The 16,921-nt window shown below is 45.2% G+C and overlaps 1 protein-coding gene across 1 annotated transcript in view; it reads left to right on the forward strand.

The window, feature by feature from the left end:
• Positions 1–7,478: 7,478 nt before the first annotated feature.
• LOC113450950 (uncharacterized) overlaps positions 7,479–16,921 on the forward strand; it is a 20,968-nt gene continuing 11,525 nt past the window's right edge. Inside the window, 3 exon segments of the mRNA XM_026722290.2 lie at positions 7,479–7,615; positions 12,785–13,372; positions 13,375–13,754. Of these exon segments, the coding sequence (XP_026578075.2) occupies positions 12,907–13,372; positions 13,375–13,754 (846 nt within the window). The 5' untranslated portion in view covers positions 7,479–7,615; positions 12,785–12,906.

The following is a 16,921-nucleotide window of genomic DNA, read 5'->3' on the forward strand; positions in this document are numbered from 1 at the left end:
ATATCATACCTCTATATCTTTTTCTCTCTATTTCTGTATATCTCTATATCTATCTATCTATCTATCTGTCTGTCTATCTATCTATCTATCATGTATTTATATACTATCTATCTTTATATCTATATTTATATCACTATCTATCTATCATATCTATATCATACCTCTATATATTTTCCCTCTATTTCTGTATATCTCTCTATATCTATCTATCTATCTATCTATCTATCTATCTATCTATCTATCATCTATCCTCTCTACAGGTAATCCTTGACTTATGATCAAAATTGAGCCCAAATTTTATCTTGCTAAGTGAGAAATTTGTTCAGTGAGTCTTGCCCCATTTTATGACCTTTCTTGCTGCAGTTGTAAAATGAATCACTGCAGTTGTTAAATTAGTAACACAGTGGTTCAGTGAATCTGGTTTCTCTCTTGACTTTGCTCACAAGAAGGTCGCAAAAGGAGATCATGTGACTCCAGGATGCTGCCACCATCATAAATATGAGTCACTTGTCAAGCATCAAAATGGAAATCACATGTTCACCGGGATGCTGCAACAGTCATAAGTGTGAAAAATGGTTGTAAGTCCCTTTTTCCAGTGCCGTTGTAACTTCAAACGGTTATTAAGTGAACTCTTGTAGGTTGAGGGGTTCCTTGCATTTGTTTGTTTAGCTTTTTTTATCCTGTCTTTATTACTTCACAGATAAGTGAAGCAAACATGCCTAATAACGTGTTCTCCTTCTGGTTTCCCCATAACAACAACCCTGTGAGGTGGGTTGGGCTGATAGAGAGAGTGACCGGACATAAGCCACCCAGGCGGCCTTCATACCTATGTTTGTTTGTTTATTAAATTTGTGTGCCTCCGGTCTCTTCCAAGCAACTCTGGGCAGCTTACAGTATCCTAAATCCACAGTCGCCAACCAGTGGGCCGTGGGGCCACTGGTGGGCCACGAAAAAATTTGGATGGTTTGCAGAGAAATGTCACCCCCACAACACCTCCCAAAGCAATTAATCCAGGCTGCGTGAGAACGCAAGGCTGCACCGCCCACACGGCCCACAGGAACCCTCCCCGCCCATTTACTCCTTACCTGGAAAACTTGCCTGCTAAGTTGCCATCTTTCCTTTTTTTTTCCCCTGACTGTCAGCTGTTTTGCTGTGCTGGAAGATTTAGATTAGCTAGAAAATAGGAAATGTTGGGTTTCTTGCTTTCTAGCTAGTTTTTAGAATATTTTCGGCTCACCTTGCTTAGGACTGAAGCTTCTATTATTCAGTGCAGACTTACTGCAAGCAAATTTTATGTGACAGACTCAGGTAGCCGATGGCAGATAGATAGATCTCTGAATGATTCTGTGAGCAACTCAATCTGCCTTCCTGCTTTGCCCGATTCTGGGTAAAAGTTGCTCTTTTTTATAAAAAAAATATCAATATTTATATAAATATTTGTAATATTTACATACAAGCCATGCCCAGCCAGTCACGGGATCACCAAGCCACACCCACAAATTAGGCCACGCCCACAGAACCTGGGATTTAACATTATGAGTTTGGTGGTCCCTAAGGTCCAAAAGGTTGGCGACCCCGTCCTAAATAACAATTATATGAATAAATAAAACAACTATATGAGATGTACACTTTAAAACATTGGTCATTTAATAGCTGAAATGGTAAAATTAATGGTAAAATTAGAGATATTGTTGGCCTCAATTCCAGTTTCCAAGTACTTGAATTTTGACCCTGGGGATGATGTGATGGTCGAAAGTGCAAGGACCAGTCATAAGTAACACTTTTCAGTGTGGTTGTAATGTTGCTAAATGAGTCATTGTAAGTCAAGGACTACCTGGCCATCAAACCCTTAAACGAAAGGTGTCTATTTAATGTCTATTTAATACAGTTATTTTTCTCTTGGTCGGAAGATTCCATTCCTTGCAATGGTTGCAAAAATAAGAGGATCTCAACAGACAATTTGTCGAAATCCAGACTACGATCAAGAAAACGAGAGGAGGGCTTAAAGCAGATCCTACCGTCCAGATGGTTTGGGAATAAGGAATTCTGGGAGTTGTAATCCTGCCATCTGGAAAGCACCAGATGGAAAAATTGCTGTTAAGGCCTGGTTTACATATCACCGATTAAGCCTTGATGGGTGAGCCTTATTCAGCAGATCGTAGCTTAGCAAAAGCCCAGCCACCGTCCGCGAGTCTCTCTCTTCTTTTTCAAACCAGAGCAAGACAATTTCATTCATTCATTGCCTTCTAAGCCGGCTGTTATTCTTAAGAGCCAAGACTTTGCATCTTTCTGCTTCACAGAGGCATAATAGAAGCACGGCATTTGATTGAGTGACATTTTGATCTTAATAATAATAACAACAATGACATTCTGACGGCACAAGACCAAGCCAAGGAGCTGAAGAAACAGTGAGACAACTAGGAAGCTGCTGCAAGAAGATTTAACAGATAATCGGAGTTGGAAGGGACCTTGTAGGTCATCTAGTCCAACCCCCCCCGCCCAAGCAGGAGACCTTACACCATTTCTGGCAGTTACTCTAATTAAATCATGAGCCTTAAGTCACACTCTGAAAAACTAAAGAGGATTTATTTGAACGTCCAGCCTTTACCTGGGCATAGCCAACTCTGAGATATGTAATTCACTGTCACCTTTGATTTTACTTTTCCTCCCACCCCTCTGGGAACGTCCCACCCAACGAGAAACGTCCATACCCAAAAGTCGTCAATCATGTTCTCCAGTTAGATTTTTGCCGGCAGAAGCTTCAGTCATCTATCTAATCAGGGCTTGAAGAAAATATGAATGGAATGTACTTTCGATTCCACACTGCCACCTGTTCTTTGAAACTACCCCTGCCCCCGCTTCTTTCTGTTGTCAACTATAAAACATGTATACAAAAGGTTTTATGAGTTGACGGTCATAACTGTGGAAAATGGTCCGAAGTCACATGTTTCAGTGCCGTAGCAGAGGTGGGTATTCAGCAGGTTCTGACCAGTTCTGGAGAAGCGGTAGCGGAAAGTTTGAGGAAAGAACCGGCAAATACCTCCTCTGACTGGCCCTGCCTTCATCTCTTCTGTGCCTCCCGAGTCCTAGCTGAGTCTTCTTTTGTTGCTCTGCACAGGAGAACGGAGCTGGAAATCAGGTTAGCGGGGTGGGGAGGGAATGGGCATTTTGCAGTATCCTCCCCCTTCCATGCCCGCCACACCATGACACACCCACCAAGCCACACCCACAGAACCGGTAGTAAAGGCATGCGGTCCTGTCCACCATTAAACCTTCTTTCCAAGCAACTTCCATGAATCCAGTGTCTTTTTCCCCCGCTTAGAACTGGACCCAGAAGGATATTTTCTTCCAACAGTTTTAACAATGGGGGGGAGGGGAAGTCTTTGACAGGCAAAGCCGTCTCCTGACCCCTTTCTGGCAGAGTGGTGGGGTCTGAAGAAAGCTCACCGCAATCTGGTTAGCCATCTGGCCTCGTGTCAGCAAGCACCTCCCCTTGGGGCTGTATAATTTCATTTTCGCGCTTCCCCTTGGGGCTCCATTCCTTCGCGCTTCCCCTTGGGGCTCTATAATTTCATTTTCTCACCTTGCTGTCCTGGGTCATTGCTGTGCTTGGTCCTCTATCTGGCCTGAGAGCGCCAAGGCTGAGCTGGGAATCAACCCCCCCAAATGAGGTTGGTTTAGTCCTTCAGTCAAACATTTGAGAAGTCCCTGCAATGGATCTCCAGCAGATTTCTGTGGTAAAAAATGGGAAACCTTATTCTTTTTATTACACAGAAACACACCTGCACATTTACAGCTGATCCATGCTCGATGGGGAATTCTGGGAGTTGAAGTCCACCCTTCTTACACCTGCTAAGGTTGGGCGGGGGGGAGGGAAACACTGGGGAAAAAGCCAGGAGACTGTGAAGTTTTGTCTTCAGCACAAAGCCAGCAGGTGAATATCCCTGGTCCCTCCTTCTTGCATCAATGGTAGACCCAAAAATGTGACACCCACCCCAAAAGGTCAAGGAGTTGGCCAAGGTCGTCGCCAAGATTTGCACGCTCACATACTCACAAGTCTTCCATTACAACCCTGAGCTCCATGCATCTGCCCGACAGGTTGTGTATTATAGTACAGAATTCTATCACTTCTGCCTCATCTGCTTTTATTACACCTTCTCCTGGGACCTTTTCCGCCTGATCGGAGAGTCCTTAACATCAGCCGCTGCATGGAGGTAGCAAATGGCATCCTTTCCTTTGACCCAGCCATGCATCTTTGGGAGCAAGGTGGCCAGGAATTGCTCCCAGTTCACCAGCTCTAAGATCTCTGCTCCTTGGTGTGTGTCTCCCTACTTCAGGGGTCGGGCTGATACTGGTTCACACTGGTTTGAGCGAACCGGATGCTAATTTTACGCCTGGTACACCAAACAGGTAGTTGCAATGACTGGCTGGCCCCGCCTACCCTGCCCCTCCCAGAAGTCTCCACGTGGCCTGTTTTGAATCCCAGGTAAGTGCAGGGCCCATGCGGAGGCTCGGGGAGGGTGACAAATGGGCCTCCTGGAAATTCGGGAAGGGCAGAAATGGGCCCATTTCCAGCCTCCAAAGAGCCTCCGGAGCCTGGGAGGCCGTTTTCACCCTCCCAGAGGCTCAAGGAAAGCCTCCAGAGCCCGGGGAGGGCAAAAATGCCCCCTCCCGCCAGAGTGCAGGACCATGATGGCGAACCTAATGGCATGCAGAGCCCTTTGTGTGGGCATGCAAGCCCTAGCTAAACTTTCCTGCATTGCACATGCGCACGCCTCCCGGATGATTTTTGGCCCGTTTGAGGCTGTTTTTGCCCTCCCAGAGGCTCGAGAGAAACCTCTGCAGCCTCGGGAGGCCGAAAAATGGGCCTTCTGGAAATACCACAAGTGCCCATTTTCAGCTTCCAGAGGGCCTCTGGAGCTTGGGGGAGGCTGTTTTCACCCTTCCGGAGGCTCGAGGGAAGCCTCAAACTAGGCCCATTTCAGCACTTCCGGTATTGCTGGAAGGCCCGTTTTTCGGCCTCCTGAGACTGCAGAGGCTTCCCTCAAGCCTTGGGAGGGCGAAAATGGCCTCTCAAACGGGCTGAAAATCAGCTGGGAGGTGTGCGCATGTGCAGTGCGGGTAAGGGGGGAGCAGGGCGCATTGCATTGTGGGTGCCGGAATGTGTGCACGCTATTGTGTATGCATGTGCTATTGTGCATGCGTGCGCTTTTGGTGTACCACAACCATCACTGGTGCAGGAGGCTGACTAGGCCACACCCACCAGGGCCACGCCCACCCAGCAACCAGGCAGAGAACCGGTTGCCAAAATTTTTGAAGCCCACCCCGCTCTACTATCAACCACCAGCAAGTTGTAGAGATACCAGGGTTGGCTGTGGCAGACCTTCAGCCTCTTGGTAGCAGAAGTGATAAAAGTTCAGCCAACGCAAATGAAATTCAACGTAGAGAGAAATAAAGTTTTACACTTAGGCAAGGAAACCCCAACGTCCACATACAGATTAGGTGAAACCTGTCTTAACAGCAGTCACTGTAAGAGATCTTGGAGTCCTAGTGAATGGATAGGAAAGCACTCCGGGGGGTTAACGTCATTGCCCAGAGGATCATGGGTTGCCCTCTCCCCTCTTTGGAAGAGCTTTATAGCTCCCGCTGCCTTAAGAAAGTTCAAAACATTCTCAAAGATCCGTCTCATCCTGGGCACCCCTTTTTTGAACTATTACCATCTGGCAGACAGGATAATAAAAATAAGGACAAATAGGTTGAAAAACAGCTTCTATCCCAGGGGAATAGCTCTGTTGAATTCTGCTGTATAGTGCAGTGTTGGTGTGGTGTTGCGGGTTTTCGGTTCAATATGTGGAGCGTGAAGGATGTGTGTTTGTGTTTATTTTCATGGTCATGATGTGCACTGAAGATGGTGTTTGATTTCATTGTACGAGGTGCAATGACAATAAAGTGAACTAAAACGATCAGTTAAATATGAGTCAACTGTGTGCGGCGGCAGCTTAAAAAAGCCAATGTGAGACCCTCAAATATGGGAACGCTGCTATCATGTCTCCCTGGTCCTTCTCTTCACTGGACTGGTTGTTGTGGCTGGCTGGAGAATTCTGGGAATAAAAGCCTGCCCACCTTGCCAAGGTGATCCATGGAGTCAACCCCCACTTGATCGAGATAATCAATCAGCCAGTCCATCGGCTGTCTGGCTGAGGAATTCTGGGAGTCCAGGTCTACATGTCTCAAAGTCACCAGGTTTTGAGGAACAACGCTCTAAACCAGGGGTCTCCAATTTTGGCAACATTAAGCTTGGCAGATTTTTGTGGAAGTCCTCCAGGCTTAAAGTTGCGAAGGTTGGAGGCCCCTGCTCTAAACTGTATGATCCCATAGGTCCACTCTTAAGCATTTAAAGGTCCCAAAGGTGCTTTTTCAAGAGGCAAATGGACTTTCTTGTTGCTGTTTTTTTCTTTTGAAGACATTTTGCTTCTCAGCCAAGAAGCTTCTTCAGCTCTAACTGGATGGTGGGGAATGGAAAGGTTTATATATTCCATGCAGACAGCTGGTCATTGGCATTCGTTTGGACTAGAATCAGATAACAGATAATCAGAGTTGGAAGGGACCTTACAGGTCATCTAGTCCAACCCCCCCACCCAAGCGGGAGACCCTACACCATTTCTGTCAGATGGGAGTCCAATCTCTTCTTGAAAGTCTCAAGTGATGGCGCTTCCACAACTTCCAAGGGCAACTTCTGTTCCATGGGTTGATTGTTCTCTCTGTCAGAAAGTTTCTCTTTATCTCCAGGTTAAATCTCTCCTTGTTCAGTTTCCATGCATTATTCCTTGTCTGGCCTTCGGGTACTATAGAAATAGGTTAACCCCTTCCTCTCTGTGGCAGCCCCTCAAATATTGGAAGACCGCTATCCTGTCTCCCCTGATCCTTCTCTTCACTAGACTAGCCAGGCCCAGTTCCAGTAACCGTTCTTCATGTTTTAGTCTCCAGTCCCCTAATCATCCTGGTTGCTCTTCTCTGCACTTTTTCTAGAGTCTCAACATCTTTTTTATAGTGTGATGACCAAAACTGGATGCAGTACTCTAGGTGTAGTCTTACTAAGGCTTTATAGAATGGTATTAGTACCTCACTTGATCCCTCTGTTAATGCAATTTAGGATTGAATTAGCTTTTTTGGCTGCTGCTGCACACTGCTGGTTCCTATTTAGCTGGTTGTCCACTAAGACTCGAAGATCCCTGTCACGGTTACTGCTATTGAGCCTGGTTTCACCTCAATCGTTGAGGCCACTTGGAGGCTTATCTGTGTCCTCAGGGTCACCTGAGTGGTGCAAACGGGTGTGGAAGCTTCTTGGCTGCAGGGTGTTTTTCGGCCCTGTGCGTCCCTTGTTGAAGACAGGCGCAGGCTGTTGGGGGTTAAGCATTTAAGGGGTTAAAACCTTGGAGAGGCCTCTTCGAAGCCGTGTCCTAGAGCGGCAGCAAAGGTCAAAGTCCGGCTGGATGGTATAAGAATGGGGGGGAACTGAATGAAACGCAAAAAGAGCGGGGAAAAAAAACATGAAGGTTCCTTCCGGTTGGAACGTTCAGCAGCTGCACGGCAAGAGATGAACGGGGGCCGCGTGGTAAGTGGGGAAAAACGGGGGCCGGGAGAAGGCGCCGGTAACGCAAAACGGGGCGGTGGGCTGCAAGGCTCTGCGGGCGCAGAGGCGGAGGGGACGCCCGTCTGTGCCGTCTTTAAGCCCCATCCTCCCCCCGCTTCGCTTTCCTTTAATCACCATCCCCATCTTCCCCAGCGATCTTCCCTGCTACATCACCAGATGAGATAAGCTTTATTGTAATTGTTTTACTGTGAGCAAACTGGCCCACGTTAAAAAATGAAGTTTTGTTGCCTGCTCTCAAAAGAATCTGTCTGTCTGTCTATCTATCTATCTATCTATCTATCTATCTATATCATCTATCTATCATCTATCATCTATCTATCATCTATCTATCATCTATCTATCTATCATTATCTATCTATCTATTTATCATCTATCTATCATCTATATCATCTATCTACCTATCATCTATCTATGTATCATCTATCTATGTATCTATTTATCATCTATGTATCTATCATCTATCATCTATATCATCTATCTACCTATCATCTATCTATGTATCATCTATCTATGTATCTATCTATCATCTATCTATCGTCTATCTATCTATCTATCTATATCTATCTATCTATCATCTATCTATCATTATGTATCTATATCTATCTATCATCTATCATCTATCATCGATCTATCATCTATCTATCATCTATCTATCTATCTATCTATCATCTATCTATCATTATCTATCTATCCATCCGTCTATCTATCTATCATCTATCTATCATCTATCTATCTATCTATCTATCTATCTATCTATCTATCTATCTATCTATCTATCTATCTATCTATCTATCATCTATCTATCTATCTATCATCTATCTATCTATCTATCTATCATCTATTTATCTATCATCTATCTATCATCTATCATCTATTTATCTATCATCTATCTATCATTATCTATCTATCATCTATCATCTATCTATGTATCATCTATTTACCTATCATCTATCTATGTATCATCTATGTGTCTATCTATCTATCATCTATCTATCTATCATTATCTATCTATCATCTATGTATCTGTCATCTATCTATCATCTATCATCTATCTATCACCTATCTATCATCTATCTATCATCTATCTATCTGTCTATCTATCTATCTATCTATCTATCCATCCATCCATCCATCTATCTATCCATCTATCTATCATCTATCATCTATCTATCACCTATCTATCTATCATCTATCATCTATCTATCACCTATCTATCTATCATCTATCTATCACCTATCTATCTATCATCTATCATCTATCTATCTATCTATCTATCCATCTATCTATCTATCTATCTATCTATCTATCCATCCATCCATCCATCCATCTATCATCCATCTATCTATCTATCTATCTATCTATCTATCTATCTATCTATCTATCTATCTATCTATCTATCCATCTGTCTATCTATCCATCTATCATCTATCTGTCTATCATTATCTATCTATCTATCTATCTATCCATCCATCTATCATCTATCTATCTATCTATCTATCTATCTATCTATCTATCTACCTACCTACCACCTACCCACCCACCCACATCCATAATACACACATGCTATATACATATACATACGTACATATATACACACAGACACACGTGCATATGTATTTGTGTATAAATATGTGTATGTACACACACACACACACACACACACACACACACCATATGTCAAAGAATGTTCTTTCTGTGCCAACTCAGAAAGCTCAAACTGCCCAAGGAGCTGCTGATCCAGTACTGCAGGGGAATGATTGAATCTGTCATCTGCACCTCTATAACTGTCTGGTTTGGCTCTGCAGCCCAACAGGACAGACACAGACTTCAGAGGATAATTAGGACTGCAGAAAAAACAATTACTACCAACCTGCCTTCAATCGAGGATCTGTATACTGCACGAGTCAAAAAGAGGGCTGTGAAAATATTTACAGACCTCTCACATCCTGGACATAAACTGTTTCAACTCCTTCCCTCAAAAGGACGCTATAGGGCACTGCACACCAGAACTAGACACAAGGACGGTTTTTCCCTGAAAGCCATCACTCTGCTAAACAAATAATTCCCTCAAACACTGTCCAACTATTTACAAAGTCTGCACTTCTATTACTATTAACCTTCTCATCACTCTTTCTCGCCCATCCCCTCTCACTTGTGATTGTATGACTGTAACTTTGTTGCTTTTATCCTTACAATCTATATGGACTGTTTCCTAGTATGATTTGATTGCTTATTGTACCCTATGACTATCATTAAGTGTTGTACCTTGTGATTCTTGACTCTTGACGAATGTATCTTTTCTTTTATGCACACTGAGAGTATTTGCACCAAGACAAATTCCTTGTGTGTCCAATCACACTTGGCCAATAAAATTATTCTATTCTATTCTATTCTATTCTATTCTATTCTATTCTATTCTATTCTATCCTATTCCTATTCTATTCCCTATTCTATTCTATTCTATTCTGTTCTGTTCTGTTCTGTTCTGTTCTGTTCTGTTCTGTTCTATTCCTATTCTATTCTATTCTATTCTATTCCTGTGTGTGTATATGTGTATAGGAATGGCTCAGTGGCTAAGATGCTGAGCTTGTCGATCAGAAAGGTCAGAAGTCTGGCGGTTTGAATCCCTAACACTGTGTAACGGAGTGAGCTCCCGTTACTTGTCCCAGCTTCTGCGAACCTAGCAGTTCGAAAGCATGTAAAAATGCAAACAGAAAAACAGGGACCACTTTGGTGGGAAGGTAACAAGCGCGCCTTCGGTGTTTAGTCATGATGATGGAGACGTCGCTGGCTCTTTGGCTTTGAAACGGAGATGAGCACCGCCCCCTAGAGCCAGAAACGACTAGCACATATGTGTGAGGGGAATCTTTACCTCTGTGCGTGTGTGTATGTGTATCAATACTTATGTACGGATAAACGCTGCCTATACATTTAAATGGTGATGGTAGAAAATGTTGGCTGAGGGGGAAGAGATGCTGCCTAGGGAATGATCAGATAAAGCAGCGGCCCCCAACCTTTTTTGAACCAAGGACCGGTTTCACGATTATTTATTCTTCCATGGACCGGTACCTGAGTAACGCGAGACTCCACCGCCATTGGGACGGCTCTTCGTTCGAAGCCGCCCCCGCCCAACGAAACTAAGGCGCGAGCACCCAAACGCCGCTTTCCAACTGAAAACCCAGAAGCGCCGTCGAAACAAGATGGCGGCGCCCAAGCTTTGCAGCCCGGTAAAAAATGATCCACGGACCGGTACCGGTCCAGGGACCGGTGGTTGGGGACCCCTGAGATAAAGGACCAGGGAGCCCACTGCTGAATAACAGCTGGCAGAGAAAGAAACTCCAAACTAAACCACCTGTAGTTTACCAGCTGTTAAAAAAAAGAGAGAGAGATACCAAGGGATTTATACTTGCAAGATTCTTGCTAATGTAGCCTTACCATAAAATAGAATTAGTTTATCTGGATGCATTTCCATTCTGATCTACCTGGAAAGACTGACAATTTAAAAAAAAAGGGATTGGGTAGGAAGTATGGATAGTCCTCAATTTACAGCCATTCACTTAGGGACCATTCGAAGTTACAAGGGCAGTGGGAAAAGTGACTTATGACCGTTTTTCACACTTACATCCGTTGCAGCTTCCTCATGGTCACGTGATTTACATTTGGGTGTAATGGGGAAACAACAGATTCACTTAACAATCGTGTTGTCAGCATTCCAGAAACCTCCATTCCAACAGACATCTTCACAAAAGTTCTGTTTTAATTGGATGGTAAACTGGCACGTCTGGGGAATCCCGAATCTGAAAGTTCCCGGCTTCCTTGCGATAAGTAAAAACTACAAATCCACCCCCTGCATCCATCCTCACCTCACATGCCCCAATCACCATCCGTCCCAACTCGAAACCTCCCCTCACCCAGGTGCAGAAATAACATGACCTTGACTTAGAAAAAGAATGTTGTTATGTCTAACTACATACGCTCCAAGGAGTTCCCCCCTCCCATTTTCCCAGGCTCAAAATGTGGCTGTCATGCCCTTGTTGGAGTCTGATTCTGAGGTGAAGATGGAGCCTAGCTGAAGCGGTGTGGGAGTGTGGCTTCAGTGGCTATGGAAGAAACGGGGGAAGGGAACAGTCTAGCTGGGCATTCATAGGAAGACCCAGGGCCACCTCCTCTTTATTCTAGGGCAGTGGCCCCCAACCTTTTTTGTGCCACGGCCCGGTACCAGCATCACAAAATGATCCGTGGCCCGGTACCAGCATCAGCACGCATGGCAAGGCGAGCCGAGCGACCGGCCAGCCAGCCGTCCCCCACTTCTCCCCTCCACCTTCAACTCCTCCTTTGTACCTTTGTCGATGGGCTTCGGGACGGCTTTGGGACAGTCGCTCGGCTCGCCTTGCCTTGGGTGCTGAAAGAATCCTCGCGCCTTAGTTTTGTTCGAAGCCGCCCCCCCTCGATGAAACTAAGGCGCGAGGATTCCTTCAGGACCCAAACGCCGCTTTCTAACCGGAAAAGCTCACCGGAAGCACTTTCTCATCAAAACAAGATGGCGGCACCCAGCAAACCGGCAGCCTGGTAGGAAATGTTCCACGGACTGGTACCGGTCCGCGGCCCGGTGGTTGGGGACCCCTGTTCTAGGGCATGCAGGGAGAAAAGGAGAAGGGAGCAACGTGGTTTATGGGAGAGAAAAAGGCTCTGATCCCTTTCATTAGTTGCAGCTGGGAGAACAGGATATAAGAGGGGCGTCCACACACAGCACCTTGCTGGAAGCAAAGCCTGCGAGGCTTATCTGAGTTGGCATCCTCCCAACCGTGGGTGCTGTGTTATCTTTCGGAAGTCTGCAATTTATCATCCTGGCCTGCCTGTTAGTTACTTCAGTATGGTTTGTGTTGGGTTTTTTTATTTCTAATTATCTTTACTTTGGGTTCAGACTGCATTTCTTCCCTTCATAGACTGGTTTTGGGAAGAGTATGATCTCCAGCCAAGGATAACTGGACATTGGGGGCCAAGTTGGAGGCATTAAAAAGGAATTTATTCTACTTTGGGGACTTTGTTAGTTTTGTATCATGCCCAAACAACACTTAGCAACAAAAAAACCATTGTAATTTCTACCGTATTCCCTTCCCCCCTTTTCAGAAAGAAGCTCGTTGGCATTGTGCAACGCACCTACCTCTAATTACTGGCCTCCTTGCAAATTTCCTGTAATCCCAAAAGGCCCGCGGGGATAGGCTGAGGGTTGCCCATTAACCTTGTGGAGAATGGCGATGGAAGAGGGAGCCCTGTTGGATTTGGGGCCCGCAAGCCAGGCCAGGCGAAAGCCAGAGAGGACCTTGGATGAGGAAGTGGAGGAGCAGGGAGAGGAGGCAGATGTGCCAGCTGAGGAGGAGATGGCGGGATGGAAGGATGCCTGGCGGGAGACCACAGATGCCAGAGGAGGAGCGAAAGGGAGCGAACAATCTGGAACCTTCCCGGCTGGAAGTACCAGCGCTTTCCTGATCAACTCCCCAGGAGACTTGGGTAAAGAAGAGTCGGACCTGGGGGGTCCCATCTGTGAGGAGAGCCGGTGGAAAGACTTACTTAAGGCAGTGGAGGCTCCTGGACTCGGCTGCTCAAGCCTACGAGAACTGCGCTCCTCCCTCCGCGCTACTTCTGGGATAATTCCAGCCTCTGTCGGGGTGAAGGCCGAAGGTACCCAGTTCACCGAAGAACAGGAGACCCAAACCCAGCCCAATTTCGTTGGGGATCCCAAGAGCCTCACGGAAACCCAGAACCCTTCAAGCCGCCGAAAGAAGAGGTTCCGGAGGCAGACACTGTCGTTTCGGAGGCTCAGCGACAGCACTTCCGCCAATTCCGCTACCAGGAAGCCGGAGATCCCCGCGAGGCCTGCAGCCGCCTCTGGTTCCTGTGCTGCCGGTGGCTGAAGCCGGAGAGGCATACCAAGGAGCAGATCCTGGAGTTGCTGATCTTGGAGCAGTTCCTGGCCATCCTGCCCTCCGATCTCCAGAGCTGGGTGGTGGAGGGTTGCCCCCAAACCTGTGCCCAGGCAGTGGCTCTGGCCGAGGGCTTCCGGCAGAAGGAATGGGTACCTGAGATGTCGGCTGAGCAGGTGAGAAGGGCGCGTGGTTTGGGATGAGGGATCGGAGGCTGTGGCCCTAGCTAGAATTGCATAGACCAGCCATTCTCCACCTTGGCAACTTGAAGATGGTAAAGGACTTCAACCCCCAGAATTCCCTAGTCAGTCCATGTAGTCTTTGACTTAACGATCATCATGGAGCCTTTCCCTATTCGTTAAGCAAAGCCGTTGTTCGCTATGGGCGTTTTATTGCCAGAATCCAGAAGTAAGATGGTGGGTTTTGGCACAAATGTTGTCAATTCCAATCACGTGATCGCGGGATGCTGTAAAAAGTGGTATGTGCAGACTGGTTGGCAAGCACCCAAAATGCAGTCATGTGACCCCAGTAGGGTTAGGGCGGACCCTTGAAACTTCAAATTCAAGTTGTAAGTACCTTTTGTTCTGGCCCAAACCATGTTCCAAGGAAACACACCCGAAACAGAGGTAACAGCCAAACCTTTTAATGATTCTTTACGAATTCTGTTCCTTCATGATTAAAAGGCTGTTTCAAACTTTGTTTCTGATAAGAACAAGCCTTGCCAAGGTTGTGCAAGTCTGCCAAGAACACTAGATAAAGTTTCCAAGAAATATTTCAAACACAGAGTCTCCAAACACCAACCAAGATATTCCGAACGTCCACAAGGCTTGAGTGCAAAAACTTCTTTGCTTCCTGCAAAGAACTCCGGTTTCTCAGCTGGCTTTTATCTCTTGAGGGAGGGCCATTACCTTGCAGCCTTACTCCCAAGTCTCCTGTGTTGCTGCAGCTGCTCTTTCCTTCAAGCAGCCCTGCAGGTGCGCACTGGGCACAGGCTCCTCGGGAACCTCTTCATCATTGCTGCCAGCTCCACAATCTCCGAAGGCAGCATTCCACTCCCTGATGGTCCTGGCCCCATCCCTGCATCACACGCAGGCTCCTCATCTGAGTCCTCGCTCTCCGAGACCTCAGCTGTCCACACCTGCTGCCAGCGAACTACAACACCTTTTGGGGGATCCATCGTAGCTTCAACGGTTACTAAGCTATCAATTGTAATGTGAAAATTACCTGTGTGCTGGATGGGGAATTCTAGGAGTTGAAGTCCATCCAAGATGTCAGGGTTGAGAAACACGTGTTTAAACATTCATTCATACATACATTTATATTAATTTATATAGTTACCCACAAGTGACTCTGGGCGGCTGGTAGGATTAAAAATACAAACCCACCTAAGTCATCCCAAAGGTGCTTTTTGAAAGAGGCAAGTGGACTTTCTTTTGTTATTCCTTGAAGATGTTTTGCTTCTCATCCAAGAAGCTTCTTCAGCTCTGACTGGATGGGGAGGAATAGAAGGATTTATACTCCTTGCAGACAGTGTCAACTCATAAAATATTTCTATGGTCTTTTTAGAGTTGCCAACAGAAAGGGAAGGGGGAGCAGCGTGGCAGCTTACATTCCATAAATGTTTTCAAAGATAGTTTCTAGGTGACTGAAGTTTCTGCTGTGCAAAATTTGAACTGGAGAGCATGATTGATGACTCTGGGCTATGGATGTATCCCATTGGACAATATGAATTAGGATACACCCAGGGGGATGGGGAAAAAACAGGGTCAAGAGTGACAATGAAGGATGTGTCTCAGAGTCAGCTACACCCAGGCAGCGCCGGACATGTTTACTCCCAATAAATCCTTTGGAAGTTTTAGGAGTTTGGCTCAAGACTCATGATTTAAATGGGGGTGACTGCCGGAATCCTGACAGACCGCTGGTCAATTGGCATTCTCTTTGAGAGCCCCTGAGGCCACTTGGAGGTTTGCCTGTGTCCTCAGGGTCTCCCAAGTGGTGCAAATGGGTGTGGAGCCAACTTAAAACTGCCGAAAGGATTATGTCGTGGAGCTGTGCTTTCTGCAGGATATTTCCGTGTGTGTCCCTTCCCTGTTGTGGAAGACAGGCGCAGGCTGTTGGGGATGAGTCTGTGTTGTCTGCATCTGGGTTTCTCTGGAAATCCCTTCATACTCCTACACCGTTCGGGTTGCCTCCAAGCCAGCGACTCTCCAAAAAATTGCAAATGACCAGCTGTCTGCAATGAGTATATAAACCCTTCCATTCCCCACCAGATTCGCTTAGCAACGGTGGCAAGGAAGGTCAAAACTCATTTAACGCTTGCTTTGCTTAATGATGGAAACGTTGGGTTCAGTTGTAAGTAGAGGATTATCTGTAGATTCCTGTTTTACAAGAGGAACGTAGCGGAGTAATAAAGTTGGAAAGGACCTTGGAGGTCTTCTAGTCCAACCCCCTGCTCAAAGAGGAGACCTAATACTATTTCAGGCAAATGGTTGTCCAATCTCTTCTTGAAGGCCTCAAGTGATGAAGCCCCCACAACTTCTGAAGGCAACTTCTGTTCCATTGCTCGATTGCTCTCACCCTTGGGCGATTTCTCCTTAGTTCTAGCTTGCTTCTCTCCTTGGTTAGTTTCCATCCATTGTTCCTTTTTCTTTTTTTTTGAAAACAATTTTATTGGTTTTTTTAAAAAACAAACAAAACAAACAAAGCATAAAAACATCAGCTCTCTTCCATACATATATACAAACAGTGTGTCGGTTGGTTCATCAGTTTTGTGCATTCATTTCGTAGTCTCAATTACGGTTATGTTACATAATAACTCATATTATCAATCCAAACTTGTATGTCCTCATATCATTATTAAAAAATCATTTGACTATGATTTTATTCATTCATACTTTATGAGATAACTATAATTTAGGTAGTTTATTCTATAACAAATCATATAATCGTACCAAATCTATCCTAAAAAACACTTTATAGATATAATATCAAATAACAAAAGAAAAAGAAAAAACAAAGATATTCCTTATTATCTAACATTCTAAATATTCTATTATTGTATTTTATCATCCAACCATTGATAGAAAAGGTCCCAAATTTTATAAAATTGTTTACCATTTTTCTCTCTAATTTCAAATGTCAATCTACTCATCTCAACACATTCCAATATTTTCTTAATAATTTCTTCCTGCAATGGAATTTTCTCATCCATTGTTTCTTGTCTGGCCTTCTGGTGCTTTAGAAAATAGTTGGACCAGGGTCTGCTTTTTGCAAAGGGGTGGGAGTAGAGGAAAGCTAATACAATCCTAAATCGCATTAACAATCCTAAATGGCATTAACAGAG

Source organism: Pseudonaja textilis, chromosome 2 (assembly GCF_049901715.1).
Source record: "Pseudonaja textilis isolate UNSWEBS1 chromosome 2, rPseTex1.2, whole genome shotgun sequence".
Taxonomy (NCBI): Eukaryota; Metazoa; Chordata; class Lepidosauria; order Squamata; family Elapidae; genus Pseudonaja; species Pseudonaja textilis.